Source organism: Stegodyphus dumicola, chromosome 9 (assembly GCF_044657685.1).
Source record: "Stegodyphus dumicola isolate Sdum_Otavi_A_Nest chromosome 9, ASM4465768v1".
In the NCBI taxonomy this organism is placed as follows: Eukaryota; Metazoa; Arthropoda; class Arachnida; order Araneae; family Eresidae; genus Stegodyphus; species Stegodyphus dumicola.
This window is the reverse complement of record NC_140776.1, coordinates 35,066,677-35,090,831: the sequence shown is the minus strand read 5'-3', so window position 1 is coordinate 35,090,831 and position 24,155 is coordinate 35,066,677. Positions and strand designations below refer to the sequence as shown.

General features: G+C 32.0%; 1 protein-coding gene across 1 annotated transcript in view; it reads right to left on the bottom strand.

Moving 5' to 3' along the window:
• Nucleotides 1-5,372: 5,372 nt before the first annotated feature.
• The window catches only part of LOC118193455 (cell adhesion molecule Dscam1-like), an 809,657-nt gene continuing 790,874 nt past the window's right edge, over nt 5,373-24,155 (bottom strand). Inside the window, exon 28 of the mRNA XM_085823336.1 lies at nt 5,373-6,914. Coding sequence (XP_085679462.1) covers nt 6,856-6,914 — 59 coding nt within the window. The 3' untranslated portion in view covers nt 5,373-6,855. The remainder of the gene's footprint in view (nt 6,915-24,155) is intronic.

The following is a 24,155-nucleotide window of genomic DNA, read 5'->3' as shown; positions in this document are numbered from 1 at the left end:
ACCCTAGTTTGTGAGGTTGCTTTAATAAATGTCCACTGCTCAGACTTACGTAATAAAATATGCTATTTGCGTAAATATCCCATAATCAGCCTATAAATAAAATATTTTCACCTTTTTATATTTTTTAGTATGCTATAAAAAAGTTGGAAGTGGCACGCATTTTTTTTTTTAATGTAGTGGCACTCTTTCTCAAAAGGTTGGCTGCTTCTAATGTAGAGTCATTAGATTTTTTTTATGCTGATCACGTGCAAAATGGGCAATGCCCTAACCGGGACTAGACATTAGACATCTGGAATGCTCGTCGAATGTGCTACAGTTACACCACGAAGACATGCTAGAAGGAGGGGAAAAATAGTCTTATATACCCCCTTTTAAAGGGCGACTGGAATTAGGGAACTCAACCGCAAAATCCTGGAGGTGACGAATTATTGTCCACCACCTTTTAATTTGGGCGCCATTGCAAAGACTTTAGGTTTCTTGATGTTGAATCTTGGATATGAGCAATGCCCTTGCCGGATTTCAAACTTGGACCTCTAGAATATGCGCCGATACCGAGCTACGAAGTTTCAATAACAATTTGGACGGCTATTTTATATAATCTTTTGTATTATTCATCTCCATCTTGTTGTAACCCTGTTTCAATAGCTACACTTTAATTTTTTTGGAATTCCTTCGCAACAATATCATCAATACTGGACCACCATTTTCAGCCAAAAAGCTCACCAAATAACGCGACTAAGAAAGCAAATGAGACAAACAACTCTTTTACTGCATACAAGTATGATGCTTACATTCTTCTTATTTTCATTATTATTACTTTTGTTATACTAAAATGATTCTACAGAATACGGCAGCCTGGGTCTTACTCCCACATTTTAGCTTTAAATATTTTTTTGGCATTTTGCAGCAGCACACAAGTGAGTCTGTTTTTCTCCTACTTGCGATTTAAAGTATTCTGGTGAAAAAAGGATTACAGGAGTATTTTAATATATTTTAAGATTAATATCTGTTTCTTACAAAAATTCTTCCGTTAATAGAAATTTAAGAATTTAGGTTTCGTATAATTCAGCTTCACTGAATAAAAGATATTGCTTTTCTGACTTATTCGGATGTCTTTTAAAAATTAAAAAAAAAATTAAATAACGTTTTCGAAAATTTTTTTTACAGTTTTCCTGGTTTTATCTCTTTTTATCAGTGCTTATGTTTTGTATAAAATTACATTTCAATTAAAGTCTGTTTATATATTATTTTTAAATATTTTCATTTCAATAGTAGAATGCCTAAGACACGTGTGAGTAGTGCACGTCATTCTAAGATTTAAAAAATATATTATTTAACATTTTTGTACTATTAGTTGTTGGCGGTATGGATCCCAGTGTGACAGGAATAACGAAACTTGTGGTATTCCCTATACAATTTTTCGTAGAGAAGGATAATCGTTTTAAAAGAATCTATAAATGTTAATAGTAGATATATTATTTTACGCCTTTTAATCAATAAAACATTTAATTGATTCTAAGAGGAAGAATGATTACATGAAGGACTTTGTAAGAGAAAACTACTCGTATTCAAGTTCTCTATGGAGGAAAACCCACCTGTTCGCTAGAAAACGGAATGCTAATACTCACCTGTGTTACATGTTCTGCCACTTCGGGTTGCTGAATGCAGTCGTTTTCTAGGCAGCATAGAAATGAAGGGCGTAACATCATCGTTTTATAAAACTATGCTTTATAGTTTCAAGGCTATGACGCGAGATCTCTGAAGAAATAAAATATACTCCTGCAACGCAGTTATACTACCCTACTATACATTAATAATTATAAAAATATCACCTAAATGGCACAGCATGAACATTCTTAGTTTAAAAGAGAATGCAGACTTCTTTTTATGAAATTTGAAAATTTCAAAATGTTATAAATAATGACAATTATTATATAAAGAAAATACTGTACACGAAATGATGAAAAATAATATCGATACAGCATTGATGTCTTATGGACAATTGATAATTATAGTTGTCATTAGGAATTAAAATCATTTAGAGTACTATTTTATGATATATCCTTTTATGAAATAATCGAAATTCTCGGATAACTAATTAATACCTTCAGCGAGGATATGTGAATACGTGTGAAAAAATTCCCCAAACATTGGTTTCAACATTAAATAGTACATTAGTGTCCAAAACTTCAATGAATTTAGTTTTCAACCTACAACCATGAAATTGTTGAAAAAGGCTTTTTGCGATCAGCATACGTTGAAAGGCCAATTCAGTAGAAAGGTGATACATATGCAAATATGACACGTGTGACATCAGAGGGTACTGAAGGGTACGCAAAACGCAAGGACTCAGCGCGCGCAGTTCAAGGCAACTTAAAAGGAAGAAACAAAAGCGCGTTTCTAGGCATTCTTCTGCAAATGAAAGTGAAATTGTACATACATTATGGCTACAAGAAAACGCCAGAACTCCTTTACACATGATAGAATGATCGGCAAGCTTAAGAAGGGCATAGTGTGACGGCTGCATCACAAGCATTTGGAAATGATAAAAGTGTTGTTTCACGAGCTTGGAAAGTCTTTCAAACGACAAGTACAGACGTGAAGAAGGTTTGTAGTAATCAGGAAAGGAAAACAAGTTACTGATGAACGATATATCGCCCAGCAGGCGCAAGGTGATCGAAATCAGATAGCTGGCAACACTGCTCAGCAGTTGCGCACGGCAACTGGACGACTTGTGTCCTGGTTTGCTGTGACCAGAAGGCTAAGAAATATATCCTAGTCTCCCGCTCTCCTTAACGTTGCATTCCATTGAGAACAGTCCATCGTTTAGAGTGGTGTAGCGGACTGCGGATACGGAGAGAGGAAGAGATAAGCTCCCATATCACTAATATCACGGAAAGAAAGCATTAGGGTGGTCCTGGCGTGTTTGTATGGGAAGGTATTATGATGAACGGAAGGGTAGAGCTCCACAATTTCGATAAAGGCTTACGTATCGGAGATATCTAGCCTGGAAGTTATCCTCTTCTACGTGCGACTTTTTTCTGGGTGCCATTAATATGACAATGCACAGCCACATATGACTTACGATGCTGAGGAGCTCCTGGAAAGTGAAAATGTCCACAAAATAGGTTTACCAGTTTGCTCCTCTGATTTAAATTTCCCTATTAGAGAGGCGTCTGACAGCGCGATATAACCCTATGAAGACAACTGACATTGGTGTTCCTTGAAAAATGGGACACTTTCACTAAGAACTAATAAATAATCTGATGTTGAGTATCGACAGACTATGCAACGTAACCATTGCAGTTAGTAGAGGCCATATATCTGACTAAAGCTATATAATTTGTCACTACCATTCTTGGTTAGATAGCTTTCTCTACCAACGACATTCTATTAATTCAATAAGGCCTTTTTCTATTCGTTCCATACTGTATGCGTCCTACTCATTTGGTTTTGCTACTATACTTCCCTCATCTTTTAACCACTACATTATGCCACTCTAGTATGAATTTCATGTCTTCTAGTTGATTTTTTGAGGAATTACTACCAAAACTTAGAAATAGTGTTTACGTTTTGTCCACTAATGTACATATACAGGGTGATTGTAATTAACGTTCTACATTCAAAAGGCTATAGAAAAGAATCACTGCTTAGAATGACGTGAAATTTGACTTGAATATACATGAAACAATGGACAGTGGCCTGGCAAATGGAAACAAAATTTCAAAATCTTATCAATAGATGGCCCAAAATGTTCTATAATATTCTAATTAAAAGACGAGACATACACACCACATATCAAAGTTAATAAAATCGCGGAACACATGCAGTTCTCGTTATACTGCGTCTTTGTCAATGAAGGATCGGGCTCTGCTTATGAAGCGAAGAACGCTGATTGTGCTTCATCTGGCATGGAGAAGTTTAGGAAATAATGAGCATGTTACGCGGCTCTGGTCCGATGACTATCAAGGATATGCAGAAGATGATTCATAATTCGAAGAGACAGGTTCATTTGATATGAGATCTGCTAGAGGGAGGAAAACAATTTTCTTCGACATCAGTAGAAGATGTGTTTATAGCATTGCAAAAATAGACGAGATGTGGTGTGAAAGTGTGCAGTATAAGAGAAAGAGCCCTGTTTTTAGACATGTCTGTCAGTATTGTTCGTAAAATTTTAGAAAATATCTTGCAATGTTATCCATTCAAAACTGCGTATAATCAGGAGTTGCTTCCTGCTGGCCTGTGAATATGACAAACTTTCGACCGACAGTTTCTTGCTCATGGAAGTGGACAATACATGACTTGGTTTTGTAGACAGCTGAAACCCATTTCCATCTCCACTTCCGTGAAGTTTCACCATGCAATTTAACTATTAATTGTTTGCAATACCCACAATTGCAAAACATTGCTGACCTTTTATCAGAACCATAACTTATACACGTTAATCTTCAGAATTTCAGAGTAGCTGAATCACAGTCCCTGTTTTTGTAAAAGTGTTTCATAAGCAGAACCCGATACTTCATTGACATAGTCATGATGAGCTCTTCAGATGCAGAATAACGGGAGCTGCATATAATTTGTATTTTTATTTTATCTAGTGCCTAGTGTGCATGCTGCGTGTTTTAATTAGCATATCATAACAAGTGCAGCGCAATCTATTTCTAAAATTTTGAACTTTTCTTCTTTTTGCAAGATAAATACCCATTGTTTCATTTACATTCAGGCCAAATTCCTGGCCAGTAGTTCTTTTTTTGAAAACCTTTTCTTTAAATAAAAATTCTATATATATATTCTATATATAAAAATTCGATATATATAACTAAAGTTCCACTTCAAATTTTATATATATAACTAAAGTGGAACTTTAGTTATATATATAAAATTTGAAAGTTATCTTCATAAATAACTGTATTGTTGTTGCAAATTTCAACAAAACTAGATCCGAAGAAGATTATCAAAAACCGAGTTTTAAATTTTACCCGCATAAACAAAGAAACTCCCCTGAATAGAAGCACTAGATAATAAATATATTTTGATGTTTGCTTATGAATCATAATGACACCTCTTACAACAAAAATTTCTGAAGTAGTAGTAGATTAACTCTGACGTTAAGAGAAAAGGGAAAATTAATATTTTCCTTAGAATTCACAATAGGAATACTTTTTTATTAGCTTCTGCGTATCTTGTATTGGTGCAAGCAACAAAATTTTCTTCCTTCTGCATCTTTTCACCATTAATAATGAAGTTATTGATGAAGAAATCTGAATACAGATACGTATTAATTATTATTTGCAAACTACTTTGTCTTAAGAATAAACATCTGTTTGGGGATATATAAAATAAATCACAAAATCCATTTTAATACAGGCAGTACGTTTAATTTAACAATAGACACATATTTTATTAAAACAGGATAATATATATCTATATCATGTTAAGCCAGTATTTTTACAAATATACTAGTACAATGAAGAATTTCATTCTTTACTATAGTTCAGTTATGACAATAAAAACAATAACACATTTTAGGCAATTTTCTTGAAATAAAATTTATCTCAGAACAAACATATTTTTATATAAATAGAAAAAATAAAAATAGCGAATTTTTATTTTACAAAGAAGTGCTTACTTTGTAACTTACATTAAGTATTTATTTTTCTGTAGTATGAATTACGATGTAATCCAGTTTCATTTCGGAAACTGATCACTATTATTTTAACCACAAGATATCTCGCTATGTACATACAAATTTTAATATAATTTTTATTTGTTCATAAAATTTTGTAGTTCTCTACAATGAATGTATCCAGTCAAAATTAAATGCTGTAAATTATATTAATATTTCCAGCTTCGTTGTATGGAAACCGAAAGAAAAAATAAATATAAATTGTGACGATACATCTTATAAAAGTTCAATTTTCGAACAAAATGGTTTTTAACAAATATGCATAAAATAATGATTTTTTTATTGCATTTATTGTTAATATCCGAGTATGTTGCAAAGAGAGAAAGCTTTTGAAAGATTAATAATAAGTCATTTATTTTAGACGCAAAAAGTTTCATTAAGATGTTTTAAAACATAATCTTTTATAACTTTTAAAAGTAATGATAATTTTTTATTGAAGTTCCATGAATATAATCCTCAAAAACTGATATGGCATGCAGTGAGAAGTAAAGGTTAAGAAAAATGATACGGCAACGATAAATATCACATTCACTATCAAATATTTTTCTAAACTTAAAATGCTCAGCGTCTCCGTAGAAAATATGTGTAGTCAGTCGCTTGTGTGCTCGTAACATTTTAGCATCTTCTGAGGCAATATATTTTACGGTTTCACTTCCATTTTTTTTCATCATCCTTGAAAAATGCGGAAAGAAGATTTTAAGATTCAATGAATATGAAGCAATAACATTTCAAATATCACATATATGGTCTTCATGCATAAATATTCCCCATCGTATTTGAATTATTGTTATTTATTCTTTGGAAACTTCTCATCTAGTTGTCCATGGCAAACAATGCATTAAATGAAAGAAATATCATGTCTTTCAAGGTACTTTGCATAAGAAAACACATTCCGTTTAAGTTTTGTAAATACAGACATAGTTTAATATAATTTTTATTTAGTATTTATAGAATTTTTATAGAACAATTGTCTGCAAATGTTGTTTACATTTTGCAGCAACCATTTTAGACCGATGATCATCTATAATGAGTTTGTAATGAAAGGTAATTTTTCTGTATTTGTGATTCCTGCTTCTAAAATTCAGTACATATAGTTCTGATGCAAAGCTCGACATACTCATAACGTTTACATATTACTTCTCATAAGTTTCTGTATGATAGTTTGGATTTCATTTTGACAAGCAAACATTACGGGGATTCACTTGAAGAACATTCCGGACTTTTATACCTGTAAAAAAATGTCAGGCATTAAGTCATGCTGCATTGACAATAACTTCATTGATACATTTTTCTTTATTAAAATATGAAAACATTATTGTTTTACTTACATATAAACTTTTTAAACTAAATATAACAATAAATTGAGGCATGCGCGGTGTAAATTTGAGACAATAAGGAATCAAAATGCAAAATGTTAAAAAATTGACAGATCTATTGGTTATTAAATCTACAAAATTTATGTACATAAAGTTCAGATAAAATGGAATCCGTAATGAAAAAAGAAATTGATAAATACAAACGCAATACAAAAATTTATAAAATTTTAATAACGTAATAAATTTTTATTTAACATATGTTTTTTTTAATAAAGTAATAAAATGCAATACATAAAAGAAACTGTTTTACATTCTATTATAACTCTAACAAGCTGTATTTGTAAATCCAGTCGTATGTTGCTGTAATCTTTGCAAATTTAATGCAGTAAATTAAAGAAATAACATTATATTCTGTTACAGTTAATTGCTGTAATTGCAAATCAAATCGTCAGAACTTTGCTTCCAATAAAGCGGGTGATCGAGGTAATTTGAAAATTCAAACTCAGGATGAGATGGATTTTAAAATTTGATTACTAAAATAAATTTATAAAATTAATAAAATTAAAATTTGAAAGCTTTCAGATTTTATGTTATGTCCGAAGAGGCCTTTTTGTTGGTTTTTCGCTTGAGACACAAAACAGGTTTTGTGTGCTACCTTTATTTATTAAATATCATGTTCTTCTCACATAAACCATAAAATGAAATCCAAAAGCAATATCGCAAATATTTAAAAAGAGCATATCTTTAGAATTTCCGATACACGATCTCGAGTCTTGGAGATTTTTTTTGGAAGGGTACATTGTTGCCATTGCTCGCTTTGAAATCTTTGAGCTTGTTAATCAAGAACTCATTAAGGTTTTACAAAATATGAAATAGTTGTTATATCAAATCCCAAATTTTGGCTTCAAAATGCTCATATTCGAGTGCAGGACTACGTTATTCAAAATTTGATGTCTCTAGGTACCACTGTTTTTTCACAATGCGAGAAACATATATAAATTCATGCAGATTCTTCATTGTTTAATTTCTTTATATATAATGCAGAACTCTAATATTTGGCAGCAAAAATTTGAAAAGTGAAATGCCGTTTTATACTGGACCACGGAAAATGCCAAAATGAAATTAATAACCCTTCTGGGCAAATTGACCCTTTGGTCTAATAAATATATTATATGATTTTATTGAAATCAATATGGAGTTGAAATTTTTCTATAATTTTCTCAATTTGTTTTTCTAGCTTTTAATCTAAACATAGCATATTCAAGAGAGTTTCCAAAATTTCATTACATACACATTCACACATTTTTTTTAAAACTTCTTGCAGTTTTAAAACTTTAAATACACCACAAAATTACTAATGAAATGTTTCCATTTGTGCGATATTTTAATTCAGCACTGTTTATTTCAAATGGAGGTTTCTTATTGTTACATTTTGGTGCCATGAAGCAGAATATAAAAGGATATACGAGAACATAATCCCTTCCATTAAGCAGTGTTCCATTGTACGACACCATTTGTGCAGAATTAGCACTGCGTTTACAGAGCTGAATATTTATTACAACCTTCTAGAAAGCTGGAAGAGAAGAGAAGGAAAGTTAATGATACAAAATAAGTGCTTTTATAACTGATGTGTTACATCAGCAGATTGTAATGCTGTATGAATGAGTACCTGAAAAATGAATTTGCTACTTTGTAGGCCATTTGTTTTGGAAACCTAGGACAATTATCGAGCTTCAATTAGTGTAATGCACAGAAAATGACTATTTTCTCCTATTGTTTCAAAATATGACTCCCCACATTTACGCTGCAAAGGATCCACACATGTCGATTACTTCTTTTTATTAACATACAGAACTACTAAAAATGAGAGAAATAACTTCTGGAATTTTGCATTTGTTTGAATAATGAGTTTCGCGTGTAATGGGATACAAATGCAAGTAAAATAATTCCCTGGCAGACGATATGTATTCAGTTAACTTCTGAAAATGAGTATCATTAAGGAGCGTGAGAATGTCGTTTAATCATATTAGTTGAAGAACAATTCCTAATATATCAAATTTAAATTTATATAATTATAGTTTTTGAAATGAAATTTTTAAATACTGACTTTCAAAAACACAATTTGAAAGTACTTTTTATATAGCATTAGGAATTTTATTACTCATAGATTATTCTTTATTACTCTTTATTTCTTCGAAAACATATCTATATATGTAAATATATAATATATTCAGGAGCAGGAACAAACATAGAAGTAATGACGAGCAGAATTTGGAGGCGAAAGCAGATTAAAACTTCAGTTTTATTTTCAGCTACACACAAGTCGGCACATTAAACGCGCCTGTTCCAAAAGGCTTACATTTTTGATAACTTTGTAGCAAGACAGCAGCAGCAGAGTGCAGCTAGGTTAAAGCGTGGAAAGCAAATGCATAATGATCAGGATGAAATGTTAAGTCAGACTGAGTTAGTTTTGGTTCTCAAAGCATTCTGATTGGATGGTTAATATTGCTGTAAAATTATTATTGGCTGTTAAGAGTTTTAGTTCCGTTTACATCAACAGAATTATGTAAGAATCATATGACATAGATTTTTCGCGAAATGACGCAGTGCAGAGAAGTGTTACTATTTTTAGAATTGAGAAGGGAAATTTACGTTGCTTATTTAATATTTTACATATTATTTTTCTTACAAATCCCCCCTTCAAGAAGAAAAAGGCGTAGCGACAGAGAAGCCTTTTTAAAGAAAAAGCATTAAAGCACTAGCAAATAGGAAAAAAAAAAAATAAGTCATTTGAGAGTTTATTCTACAAAATATACTTTTATACAATCAATCATTACTTGTAATTAAATGCAACGCACATAAATATTTATGATACTAATTTCCATATTGATAAATTATATTTTAAAACCATATAATAGGAGTAACTGTTTCAGAAATTATGGTTTCATCGTTATTATCTTTAATTTAAAATTCCTCTATTTTACCATACTGGAAGGTCTCGCAATACGTCTAAACAAACATATCCATCAACAGGGCTCTCCTCTTGAGCTAACCAGCGTGTTTTCTGCACTGGTGGCCCAGGGTGCCTAGGCTGTTACTTGAAAAGGCCTCCGTTCCTTGCATAAGTTAACTGTCCTTTCAGGAACTGCATCAATACATTCCACAATACAAAAATATAATAATATAAAAAATACACACACTCATAAAATGAGAGCCTTCAACATTATCTTACATGAAGAGGGTGAAAGGAACAACCGTACAGAGCTATTAGAGGCCTCTGTTTTAGGAACCAGTACTCCCTCAAAATACTCTATACTTAACACACAATCACCCATAAATTTTACCATGCATTTACTATAATTTCAAATTACTTATCTGTACTAATTTCACTTTTTTTACATCTACTTCACTTTTAGAATAATTATAAAATCCGTATTCAAAATTTTCAGCAAAATTTCAAAAATATAAAAACTTTTCTTAACAGCCTTCCCTAAAAATAATTAAAAATCTAAGAATTATTTACTTATTTTACTAAATTATTAGAATTAAAATTTCTAATATCATTGAATTATATTTTTTCATATCGCAGTGTTACATTTTTAATGTCCAATTTATTAAGAAGAAACATGATCCCAATGGAGATTTAATTACGCAAAAGCAGAAGCGAATATAATTTTCTGGCACCTACTTCAAGTGTAACGTTAATCCTATAACTACGAAAGAACAACCTAATTTATTCGCATGAAAGCCATATTAAGATAATCAGGAGATGTGACGTCAGGAGGTACGATGGTGAGCGCAGTGTTTGGCTGGCAGTTGATCCTACGTTGTTGACTGGAAGAATACATAACATAACAAGGTTTAGTTGTAGAAGGGGGGGGTAAGTCTGAAATTCAGATACCTATATTTTTAGAAGGTTAAGCCAAACCTACAAGGGGGAAGATGACTAGGAGCGATAATGATTGCAAAATGGATAAAGATTGCACTAAATGTGACATTAAATTACGCGTGATATAAAGTAATAACGAAATACATACGTAAAAGTTAGGTCAGACTGGGTGAATAATTAAATAAGCGAAAGAAATATTTAAAAAGTTAAGCAATATTGCAAACAGTTAAAGTGACTAAATAAATTAATTAAATCCATGCAGCACTGTATAAACTGCCAGTCCTTATTCAGTCTAAACTGCCAGTGACATAATAATTAATGCTTTGAGTTCATGGATTACTGCTGAGATTATTACAAAAATTTTGCCATATACTTTTCTATACTTCATTAAAAATATCTCAATAATTAAAAATAACTCAATCATTAAAAATATTTCAATCCATGAGAAATTTTAAATTCTCACGAATTGAGATATTTTTAATGAACCACATAACATCGGGTGATTCGCCTCAGAGTGGTATTTTGCAATGTTTGCAAATTTTTAAATATGAGCTTCACAAGCATAACCTCGGACAGAACAGGCGTAGGAGGGATTTCTTTTAATAATACATTCAAAGGTTCAGAGGACAAATACATTGTAATAATTACAAAATAATTGTATAATTTAATTGCAAGTGCAATATAGTTGCAATTTTGTAAAATCTAATTATAAGCATGATGTAAATAATAATTGTAATTACACTTCAGATTGCTACAGATAGTTATAATTATGTAATTAGAAAAACAATTGCCCCTGGTAATTGAAATTAAACAACCTTGGGAAATCGTGATCATAATTGAAAATCACTGTAAAAGGGAGATATCCGACATGCTTCGCTATTTCGGATAACAAGTATTTAAATAATGCAGATGAATAGCAGCCTGCGAAAAAAATAACATTTTCCAACATGAATCATCTTCCTTGACTTCTGCAGGTACTGCCATTTGCAACTATGACATAAATTATAAAATACTACACATATTTTCAGTAAACAAAAAGAAGAAATGTATTTTAAGCGGAGAGGTTTTACTGGAACTAATTTTTGCTGTTTCATATAGAAGTAAATACGCGTAATTTTGTTAAGAAATTTTATGTGTTTTATGATGTTCAGCAATAGACTTTTTATGAATAACTGTGTACACGTGATAGAATAGGATGCTCTCATAAAGGGCTTGTTAATATAAATATGTGTTTTATGATGTCGACCGATATGTGTATGGATTTGGAAATCCATACATGAAAATCTTGAAAGACTGTACACCTAATAGAAAGAGAGTCGTTCATGAAGGACTTCTTAAGGGAAGTATTATACGGTATTTTCCCCGTCCTTTCCTCCTGCTTTCATGGTGTAACGGTGGCACACTGGGCGCTTTCTCGAGAGGTCCAGGTTCGAGTCCCTATGATGTCACTACTCATTTTTCCTGTCTCCTGCTTCGAAAAATCCAGTTCACTCTACAGTATGTATTTTATGACATTCATCGACAGATATGCATATTTGAAAGACTTCACACCTAGTAGAATGACATGCTTTCATGAAGGACTTAACAAGGGAAACTGGGTGTTTTTTTGCATTATAAGGGGAATAAATTACGGAATGATTAGTTAAAATTCTCGTTTCAGCAAAGGAACCGCTTTGCTTATCTACCTAAATTTCTTGTTTGCGTTAGTTAACAGAAAAATTACTCTGATTCTTAGCATCTTGTTTCATTTCTGCATGTAATAAAAATTTTAATATTATTATTGGTTAATAATCAGCTTTTTTTTTAGCCCAAAGAGCTTTAGCCCTGAATGGCTAATAATTTCGTTTTGTCATTTTGTGGAGATTCACTTTTCAAATTGTTGTCACCAAATATTACCGCCCTGTATTATATTTAAAAAAAATAAACAATGAGGAATCTACATAAATGTATGTATGTTTCTCGCATTGATTCTGAATAATGTATGTCTCCACTCGAATGTGGGCATCTGGAAAACCAAATTTAGAATTTGAAATTTGTTTTATAATCTATTTCATATTTTATAAAGTATTTATGAGCTTTTTATTAAGAAGTTCAACGATTTGAAAGCGAACAATGGCAAAACTGTACGGAAATAAAAATTATCTCCAGCGCGCGAGACTGTGTATCGGAAATTCTAAAATATGCTCTTTTTAGATTATTTTGCGCGATTACGCCTGTCGTTGGCAACAGCGTTGAGCACTATTCAGGTGATAGTACAATTTAGCTCAGTTCCGCCCCCAATTTTGATGGAGAGCACTTCCAAGTGGGGACGGGTCCGAGGGTCACCCCTTCGAGGACCACACGAGAAGACTTTCGCCTCACCGCATATTTAGAGCGCCGCCATGCGGCACCTACACTACACATTTACAAATATCCATGCCTTTCCGGGATTCGAAGCCGGGCCCTTCGGCACAGCAGTCAGCGACGCTAACCACTATACCGGTTGCGCGGCTATAAATAATGGTAATACACGAAACGTGTTAAAAGAAGCCCCTTTAGGCGTTATATAAAATCTGAAAATTTTCATATTTTTTATTATTATGGTTTTTTATAAAATGAAAGATATATTTTCAGTAAATTGTTAAAAGGCATTATTTACAAGTGCACATATCTGCACGAGCTGCATCCCATAGCTTCATTCAGAAATTAACGAACATAATATTGTTAGGTGTAGCGACTGCTGCTAGCAGAGTTTTAGGTTCTTTGGATTACGCCAAGGCGCACAAGAGCTATCTGCGTAAGGGTATTTTATCTTTGTGGAGGATTATCTAAGAGAGACTGGTTTGTATTCACGCCGGCAAAACTGGAAACAAAACCCACGAGTTCACCCTATGCCGCTGGGGTTTTTGATGGCAGTAACATGACCTTATATTCCATCCAAGATCATCCTGCTGAAGTATTACGTGAACTCAATTTTGCAGTCATAGAATTAATTATGAATTAAGCCTTCTATAAATATAAAATCAACAAGCCTTATTTTTGTACCGGTGGCTACATCTGCATGAACTATGTTTCATAACATCAGGCAGAAAATAACAATCATATTAATATTATTAAGTGCCCCCAAAAGGCTTTATTCCCTACTGGAGACCATCCTGTTTAATTACTGTGTAAACTGCAACTAGCTACTAAAAATTAATTAGGCCTTTATTAAATACACTGCTTATTTGCAATTAATAATTTCTTCGAGTTTTGTTAGTAGCGGCATGTAGGAAATATCTCTGTTAAATACGTGCAAATTTGCTAAGCAAATGTTTTAAACTGACTACTAGTTTAACTGAGCGCATCGAAGTATCTAATGGAAGGATAGACTTCGGGGAATATTTTCTAAAGGAAACTGGTTTGTAAACATGTTACACGCAGGCAAACTACGAAGATACCCAGACTTTAGACTCTTCGTCTGAATTCGAAATCAAATTGAACTACGACAAATCAACAAGACAGTTTTTCTACTCGGCCAGTGTTAAGCCAAAACTGAATTGCTGTATAAGTTATAGTGTAACACCAAATGACACGGTATTATAACTGCAGTTACAATTGTATTAACTGTAGTTTTGTTCTAAATCAAGGACAGTGAATAAACATCTATATTTAGCCAGTAACATATAGCTTAAATTTTATCAGTATATCTTCGCTACTGAGTCATTAAAAGTATTGGATAAATAATCGCCTAGTGCATGAAACGCTGTTCACTAATAGTTCATTCCGAGCTCGATATCTGAGAGCTGAATCTCTCTGACTCAAGATAGAATTGATTGATACTGAAGATAAAAGATAGAACATATTGGCAAATTTTTAGGTGTAACATGAATACAAACTAATTTCGCTTACAATACCTTCTGCGAAGTGATATTTTCAAAGTAGATGCCGAGTTATTTGCAACAATAAAATATCTACATACTTAAATTGCAATAATTATGCAGGACAATTAATGAGCACAAAAATGGATTGATTATAATTTATGTCAAAACTTTTATCAAAAGTGACGAAAAATAACAGATTTTGTCTATCTTAAGAATTCTGATTTCCCTTTAAAATTACATACATTCTGATGCAGTTGTATTACTAAATCTGGTCATAAATCAAGGAGAAGATTTTCAAATTCAGCTTTTGTATACCATGAAATGAAGTGAACATGAAATTATTTACTCAGAAATGCCAACAGAGCGAAATTTCAGACATCACTCAATATATCAAAATTACGCAAAATGCGAAACTGCAAACAAACTAACTAGTATACCTTAACTCGAACATAGGTTAAGCAATCTAAATTTTATAAGCCACTTAAATGAAATCACCTGAAGCAAACATAGCTGGTTAAATTACGTTACGTGTCCTCTTACTCCCCTTTTCCAGGACTGATCAATCATTTAAGCCCTAGAGTTACGAGAATAAACATAAAGCTCGCGTGCGCAGAATCCTAGGCGATAGCCATTAATATCAGAGACATTTGCTTCAACTGTATTTGCCCTTCAGTCATAATGTGAAGCTCAGATATCAACGCTTCCTCTGAGCTCAAGTTATAGGCAGAAATCGAACAATGCATATTAAAGGCTGTTTAAATCACGATTATTCAGACTGAATTGTCTCTGAATCCAGTACAGCCAGGCAAATACATCTGAGAGTAGCATATATTCAAAGAAAGATGATAAAAGTGATTTATGTTTCCATGTTATTGATCAACGTTTACTCTATCTTTATTTCACTGATTCTAAATTCAACTTCATTGAGTAACCGGCTAGATATACAAGATCTTCTTAATATAAGTATTTAGACATTATAACCTTGAGATACAATAAAGCAAAAAATATTGCAAATATATATGGACTAAAGCATGCATATTTTTAAAGGAAAATATTTGGAAATCTTCAATATAATTTCAAGTATGAGACTCCTAATCGTTCAGATTTAAAATGTAACTTCGTATTTCGGTATTTGATTTTAATTTAGGGCTACATTTAGAAGATCCTAAGATTTTTTGCATTAGAAATTTAATTATAAAATTTATGTCCATAGCATAAATAATATTATAAAATGAAAAAGAAATTCAAGAATAGTTAACAGTAAAAAAAAATTGATACAGATACTACATGACCTCCTTGTACGGCCTATCAAATTATACACATTTTTTGCTAAATTTCATTTAAACTTATTTTCTCGAATATCATTAAAGATAGATTTCTTACTCAATTAATTCTATTCTTCCTTGGCGGTAAGACAAAAATACAAAAAACCTCAGAATATCTTCATTGAAAATATAATAAAATATAATATAATATTATATATATATATATATGTAATAATAAAAGCAAAGGAAATGACGGAACGCTGTAGATGCGTGCTTAGATCCATATTGAAGAAGAATTTTGATTGCGTAGTATTTAAAGAACTTGCCAGTCGAGGCAGTTTCAATTCCATTTTTATTTCCAATTGATATTTGTGGCCAGAATCACTTGGCACTCTAGTCGTGCCTTTCCACAGAAGATTTACATTTTTGATATTGTTGAGATAGAAAGCAAGCCAGCGAAATTACATCTTAGCAGAGTAGAGGGCAAAAGCTGAAGTGCGTAGTTATGAAAGATGGAGGCATGCGAAGAGAAAAGTTTTGGTTTACAGTTATTACGTCATCAGAGCTGCGCGGGCTATAGAGTGATCTAGAAATGACGCAATGCAGAGAAGTTATTATGATTTTAGAATAGAGAGGAAGAATTAATGTTTTTAGTTATATTATAATTCTGATTCATACATTGTTATCTTACATATTTCCCCCCTTCAAAAAGAAAAAGGCGTAGCGACAGAGAAGCCTTTTTAAAGAGAAAGAGTTAAAGCACAAGCAAATTTTAAAAAATATAAATAAATAATAAAATTTTGATCCTGTAAAGTATTATTTATAAATATAATTTTTTTTAAAAAATAGATTCTTAATTTTTAGAGTCCTATTGAATTTTTCAACATTTCAGTCCAAAAGTCTTTTTGTTTGAGAGTTCACATAATCATAATTCATCAGGGAAGGTTCTTGTTATTACAGAATATCACAAAAACTTTTACATAATCATTTCTTATAATTAAATGTAATGCACATAAATATTTATGAATTTATGGTTTCACCGTTATCATCTTTCATTTACAATTCCTTTATTTTTCCATACTGGAAGCTTCGCAATACTTCTAAACAAACATATCCATCAATAGGGCTGTCCTCTTGAGCTAACCAGTGTGTTCTCTGCACTGGTGGCCCAGGGTGCCTAGGCAGTTACTTGAAAAGACCTCCGTTCCTTGCATTAAGGTAACTGGCCTTTGAGAACTGCACTGATACATTCCATAATAATATAAAAAATTTACATGCATTCATAAAATGAGAGCCTCCAACATTATCTTGCATGAAGAGGGTAAAAGCAAAAACTGGTACAGAGGTAATTACAGGCCTCTGTTGAAGGAAACAGTACACCCTCATCATACTATACTTAACACACAATAACCCACAAATTTTAACATGCATTTACTATAATTTCATATTACTTATCTGTACTAATTTCACTTATTTTGAACATCTTTATTTTTAGAATAATTATAAAATTCGTATTTAAAATTCTCAACAAATTTTCAAAAACATAAAAACTTATCTTAATATCCTTCGCTATGAATAATTTAAATAGCTTAAAATTCGTTACTTAATTTGCTCACACATAATTATGAAAAATTAGAAAAATTAATGAACAAGAATTTCAGATTTTTCTCAAAACAAATTGCAGAAATTTTAACCAAAGTTGAAATCAAAACTATAGAATTCGCAGCACATTAAATAATTTAGTTCCTGAGTTAGGTTCACACGAATGTAATAATTTTTGAGCTGTTGAAAAAGCTGAAGTGCGTAGTTATGAAAGATGGAGGCACGCGAAGAGAAAAGTTTTGGTTTACAATTATTACGTCATCATGCTGCGCGGGCCATTGAGTGATCTAGAAATGACGCAATGCAGAGAAGTTATTACGATTTTAGAATAGAGAGGAAGAATTAATGTTTTTAGTTATATTATAATTCTGATTCATACATTGTTATCTATATATATGTAATAATTAATAACTGTAATGTTTTCAGTTATTCCAACACATCGTGGGCGAATTACACGATCCATATTCCATTACACGATCTGGCAGATGGTTGACGAAGCTGGGATGATTGAATCACGGAGAAAAATGACGACTCAGGACTTTTCACTTTTAACAGCAAGCATACCTTTATTTTAATTTAGAGCAGATGATTTTTTCCAGATGGAGTTAATCAAATAACTTATTCATATTAAGACACAATAACACGCCGAATAAATACTATTTCAGAAGTTAAACAACAAAAATCAGCGTTATATTTACAGAATTTTCACAGGACTAGTTCAGATGGTTTTACCGAACCACCATCTTCAGCTGCAAAACCGCAAATGAACAAGATAGGAAATAATGATTAGATAAGATAAGAAAGCCTGGACAAGAATAAGCAAGTGGCGCCATCTGTTGGCGAAACCAGAACTAAAACATAATTTCTCTAAAAGCCGAAGGCAAATTTGGATTGGAATTAGGATCGTTAACTAGAACAGAAAGATTTTTATGAATGTGAAATGCCTCTAGAAAATCCAGTTCTCCAATGGAAGATGTTTTTTGAATAATTTTAGCAGCAGAAAAATTGAAAGTGTGATTTTCGGACCAACAATGTTGAGCAACAGAAGACTTCTGTGCTTCCTTTTTTCTAACATATGCCTCATGTTCTTTGACGCGAAATTTTAAGGCTCTCTTAGTTTGGCCAATGTAAATTAAACCACACTGGCAAGGAATCCTATAAATACCCCAGGAATTCATATCCGGAATGGGGTCCTTGAGTATAGAAGTCCGAATTTTATTGATGGGAGAATAAACAACCCGAAAGTTAAATTTCCGCAAAATATGTGCAACTTTATAGCTAATTGATGGAAAGAAGAGAATGACAGAATTTTTATAATCTCCTAAAATAAGAGTGTGGCTTTTAGTGTGTTGCGATGAGAATTTTTTAACTGCTTGATTAATAATGTTGGGTGAAAAGCCCCTGTCAATAGCTATTGCTTTTAAATAATTTAGTTCTTCATCAAGGACTAGTTTGGAGGAGCAAACTTGAAGAGCACGGAAAACATAGGAATAAAATGAATGTCGAGAAACGGAAGAGAATTGCAAGTCTCAAGTTCAAAAGTGAACTGAATAGCAGGATCAATAGAATTCATTGTTGAAAGAACTTTATTTAAATCATCTTTATTACCTTCAAACAGGGTTCTATTGATCCTGCTATTCAGTTCATTTTTGAACTTGAGACTTGCAATTCTCTTCCGTTTCTCGACATTCTGGTCACACGTAACACATCCAACTTCAGTACTACAGTTTACCGTAAACCTTCATCGGTTTGCCTTCCACCACACTTTAAATCATGTCATCCGACTAAACAAAAGTTAGCTTCATTTTATTCCTATATTTTCCGTGCTCTTCAAGTTTAAAAGCAATAGCTATTGACAGGGGCTTTCCACCCAACATTATTAATCAAGCAGTTAAAAAATTCTCATCTCAACACACTAAAAGGCACACTCTTGTTTTAGGAGATTGTAAAAATTCTGTTGTCATTCCATTCTTTCCATCAATTAGCTTTAAAGTTGCACATATTTTGCAGAAATTTAACTTTCGGGTTGTTTATTCTCCCATCAATAAAATTCCGAGTTCCATACTCAAGGACCCCATTCCGGATATGAATTCCTGGGGTATTTATAGGTTTCCTTGCCAGTGTGGTTTAATTTACATTGGCCAAACTAAGAGAGCCTTAAATTTCGCGTCAAACAACATGAGGCATATGTTAGAAAAAAGGAAACACAGAAGTCTTCTGTTGCTCAACATTGTTGGTCCGAAAATCACACTTTCAATTTTTCTTCTGCTAAAATTATTCAAAAGACATCTTCCATTGGAGAACTGGATTTTCTAGAGGCATTTCACATTCATAAAAATCTTTCTGTTCTAGTTAACGATCCTAATTCCAATCCAAATTTGCCTTCGGCTTTTAGAGAAATTATGTTTTAGTTCTGGTTTCACCAACAGATGGCGCCACTTGCTTATTCTTGTCCAGGCTTTCTTATCTTATCTAATCATGATTTCCTATCTTGTTCATTTGCGATTTTGCAGCTGAAGATGTTGGTTCGGTAAAACCATCGAAACTAGTCCTGTGAAAATTTTGTAAATATAACGCTGATTTTTGTTGGTTGACTTCTGAATTAGAACTTATTCATATATTGAACTATTAGATACGACTGACTTTAAAATTTAATATGTCGTAACGTTCTAACAAAGAAAGAGAGCATAGCGGAAGCGTTAACAGGACGAAGGCAAGAAGGCATCTGTGTAGGAGAACTTATGACGCAGCATTTATATGAAAGGTTATGTAACAGAGTAGCTTCTAGAAAAACGTAGAAAAACGTATGACGCAGCATTTCTATGGGGTTATGTAATAGGCGCGAATGTTCTAGAAGGTAATGGTCTAAGGGGAGATGCTGAATTGCAGAAAATTAATTAAAGTTTGCTGGTTCGCAAAGAGCAAAGCCATCGTATGTTTTTTTATATTTTACATATATATATATTATATGTGTGTGTGTATGTATATTTATATACTTTTGGTGCGACCGATTGCAACCAAAAAGGGAGATGCACAACTAAATGTTTTAGCAGACCTATATACAAAATTTCAACAGGCCACTTAAATGCCACTAAGGCTAATCGTTTTTGTGTTATGTGACATACATACATACATACGCACGAAAAAATTTCTTCTGAATCTATTCTGCAATCCGTTATCCGTTTTGGGAGAAAGAATCCTTAAGTACTGATGTTACGCAAAAACATAGTTACATTGCATTCGATAGCAATCAAAATGGATATTTTTGTTGAAATATGATACCCGGAATTTTTCGAGATAACAATACTTCCTTTACTTCATACAAGGAAGTAATAAAAGGGAAATTTGATGCCGGTTGCCTATTTGAGCAAAGTGCTCAAGGTTTACCTCTTTAAAACCCTTTCACGACGAGTGTGATAACATCAGCTAATCCTCATGCTGATGATAACATCAGCTAATCCTCATGCTGATGATAACATCAGCTAATCCTCTTACAAGACAGCATGCCAACCCAAGTAGCCCCCGGTAACGTCGTAACGACATTGCAAACTGGTCCGAGAGGTTGCAAAGTGGTCGTGGTAACTTTTACGACGTCTTTACAACGTTGCGAAGGCGCAAAATATTTGCCGTTGCATCTTGGCAATTTGTCGACGTCGCTGAAACGTCATGATGTTGCCGCTTTTAGACATGGTCGTTTTAACATCTTTTTCATAGTTCATCAGCGCTACTTTTAGAATGAAAATAGACTAAATATGCCCTTTCAAGAATCTGAAGTCAGCATAAGATTTATTTTTCAATGTTTCATTACTTTACTTTATCTAAATATTTTAATCTAAGGTAGATTCATCTAATGAAATATAGATTTAATATAAATACTTGAATTATTAAATTTAAGTAGTACTAAAAATATGTGCTAAGTTATTGTTAAAATTTTATTAAAATAATTAATACTTAAAATATGTTTTTATAAATATTACAGCAAAATATATTAAAATGAAACTAATCTATAAAGTAAGTTATTAAGTTATGCATTTTATATATTTTAAAATATCGTATTTCCGAAATCAATGCAAATCACATGTCAGCAATTATTTTGCTGCTGAAATATGACTTTATTTATTATTTTTGGAGTAAGGACGAATTTATTTGAATTAATATGCTGACATAATATGAAACATTTTTACCGCAGACACAGCAAAATGTACAATTTTCGCAAAGATATGATTGTGCGTTGCGTGAAGATGTATTCACGATTATACATGGGGCAATTTTAAGAATTCCGAGAAAACGTCCACTGTTAAAAGACGTTGCATATTAACTGCTGCCCAAAATAGCTCAGGAGAAGCAGAACGAAAGAATTAGTGGAATAGGAGAAAGAAATATTAACACATTTAAGGGAAAACGACAAAATTAATGGCTTTGATAAATCACTAATAAATGTTAACATCGTAATTAGAGAAACTGTGAATAAAAATACTAAATTCATTACCTATAAGAGATCTGATGAACTGTTTGTTACGTTTCTGTCCATCTCCATGCATTTAAAAATGCTTGGTTTAATCCTAGTACACGATCAGGATTTGGCGATATTGACATTACAAATATTTTGGTGAGCCCGATAAATATATTTTTGTAAATATAATCTTGTGAACATTGTTCGTAATTCTATTCAGTTTAAATAATTCTTATACGCCATTTAAAAAAGATTCTATTAAATTATCAAAAGAACCGTCGAAAGGTTTAATGCCGTCGTATAAACCGCTGAAAAGTTTAGACTTAACTGCTATTCGAGAGATTGACATTCCATGTACATATTTACTGGATGATTATAAACGAACATCTGAACCAAAGGATTGCCCCTTTGGCTAGCTGCCAAATTCGAACAAGTCAGTTAGCGGTGCAATAATTTCTGCCTCCATTTTATTTTCAGAAATATTTTCTTCACGGTTTTGTAATTCACCGTCGGAATTAAATACTGGAGAGCTTCAGTACAGCAAAAGAACGATGGAAGTGAATATAATGATGGCAGTTTATTTTCAATTGAGGAGAAATCATGGTGGTAATGCCGAATTTCTGCTTATTTTGTTTGTCAATATCTGCTCTACAATGCAATGTGCTACGTCCCTGCAGTGAAATAGTGTTCTGTTTTGGTGTTTTATGTTTCTTGTGATTAAAGGTACATGGTGGTGGATTACAATCTTCAGTGATCCAGCAGTGCAATATTTGGATACACGGATTCGGTTATAAATTCCTAAGTGCTATATCGTATAATCACTCATATTAAACGAACAGGTTGGTTCTCAGACTTTCTGCATATAATCGAAAAAATAGTATTAAGGAAACATTAGGATTACCATGAAATATTGTAATCTATAATTATGCGATATTTAAGTGTGCAGTATTAAAAAAGACTAAATATGTTTTTATTGATTGCAAATTGCAGTTTTATTACTTTTCGTTTGGTAGCTTTCTTCCAAACACTGTGTAATTCGCGTTTTTTTTTTTAAATATTGCTGTACGTCTAATTGATGTACGTCAATTAGATTATCTCAATAAATGAATGTTGGAAATTAGGTTTTATTCTTTATTAAATTTAAGTATATTCTATTTTCTTCGCTTATATTTTATGTGCATATTATAGCAAAGAAATGCATAATAAAACAAAAAAAAAGTTTCATCGTGTGCTATTTAACGAAGAGCTTACTTTAACGTACTTACCTTACTATCCTATACTATATTACTTCAATTATTTCTGTACAGTTACAAAAAGGAAAGTTATTAATTATAAAAAGTGCATGAAATAATCATTGTAATCTACCACTATTTTAAAATGTAGAAACTGAAAATAAGTAAATAAATTAACGTATGATCGAAAGAAATGGTGATAAGAATCATCAGCATTTCTAGTAAATACTGCAATCCATAATTATTGCACTTTTAATTGCTTACTATTTAAAAAACACAAATATTTTTTTTTTTAAATTTTAATTGGAAATTTATTTCTGTTTACTTCCTTCTGCTATTTATACTTTCAAATACTGCTAGTTCATGTTTTTTCCTTAAATAGTGCTGACATGAATATTGTTTGTTAGGTTATTACTTTATTTTAGATATGAATACGGGAAGTTTTTTTTTCGGTTATTAGATTTAGGTATATTTTTGTACGAAATATTTTTTATCACATTTATTAACTGCTTTATACAACTTTCATTTACATATCTTGGAGATATAGAAGTTAATGGTTATATTTTTTTGCTATGAAAGGCAAATAAATTTATACTTTAGGCATAATACTGATTATGTTACCTTAAGAACCGCTTCCTAATTTATCATGACAGGGGCAATTTTCATTGTCTCTGAGATTTAACAGAAATAAATGTGATAATGTTGTTATAATCAGAAACACTCATTTCTTTACCCACATATATATCTTTACTTTTATTTATGTTTAATTGAGTTTATTTACTTAAAACTTAATATTAATGATATATATTTAAAATAACCACTTTCATAATTACTCGCAATTAAGGAAAAAAATAATGAAATCTTAAATAA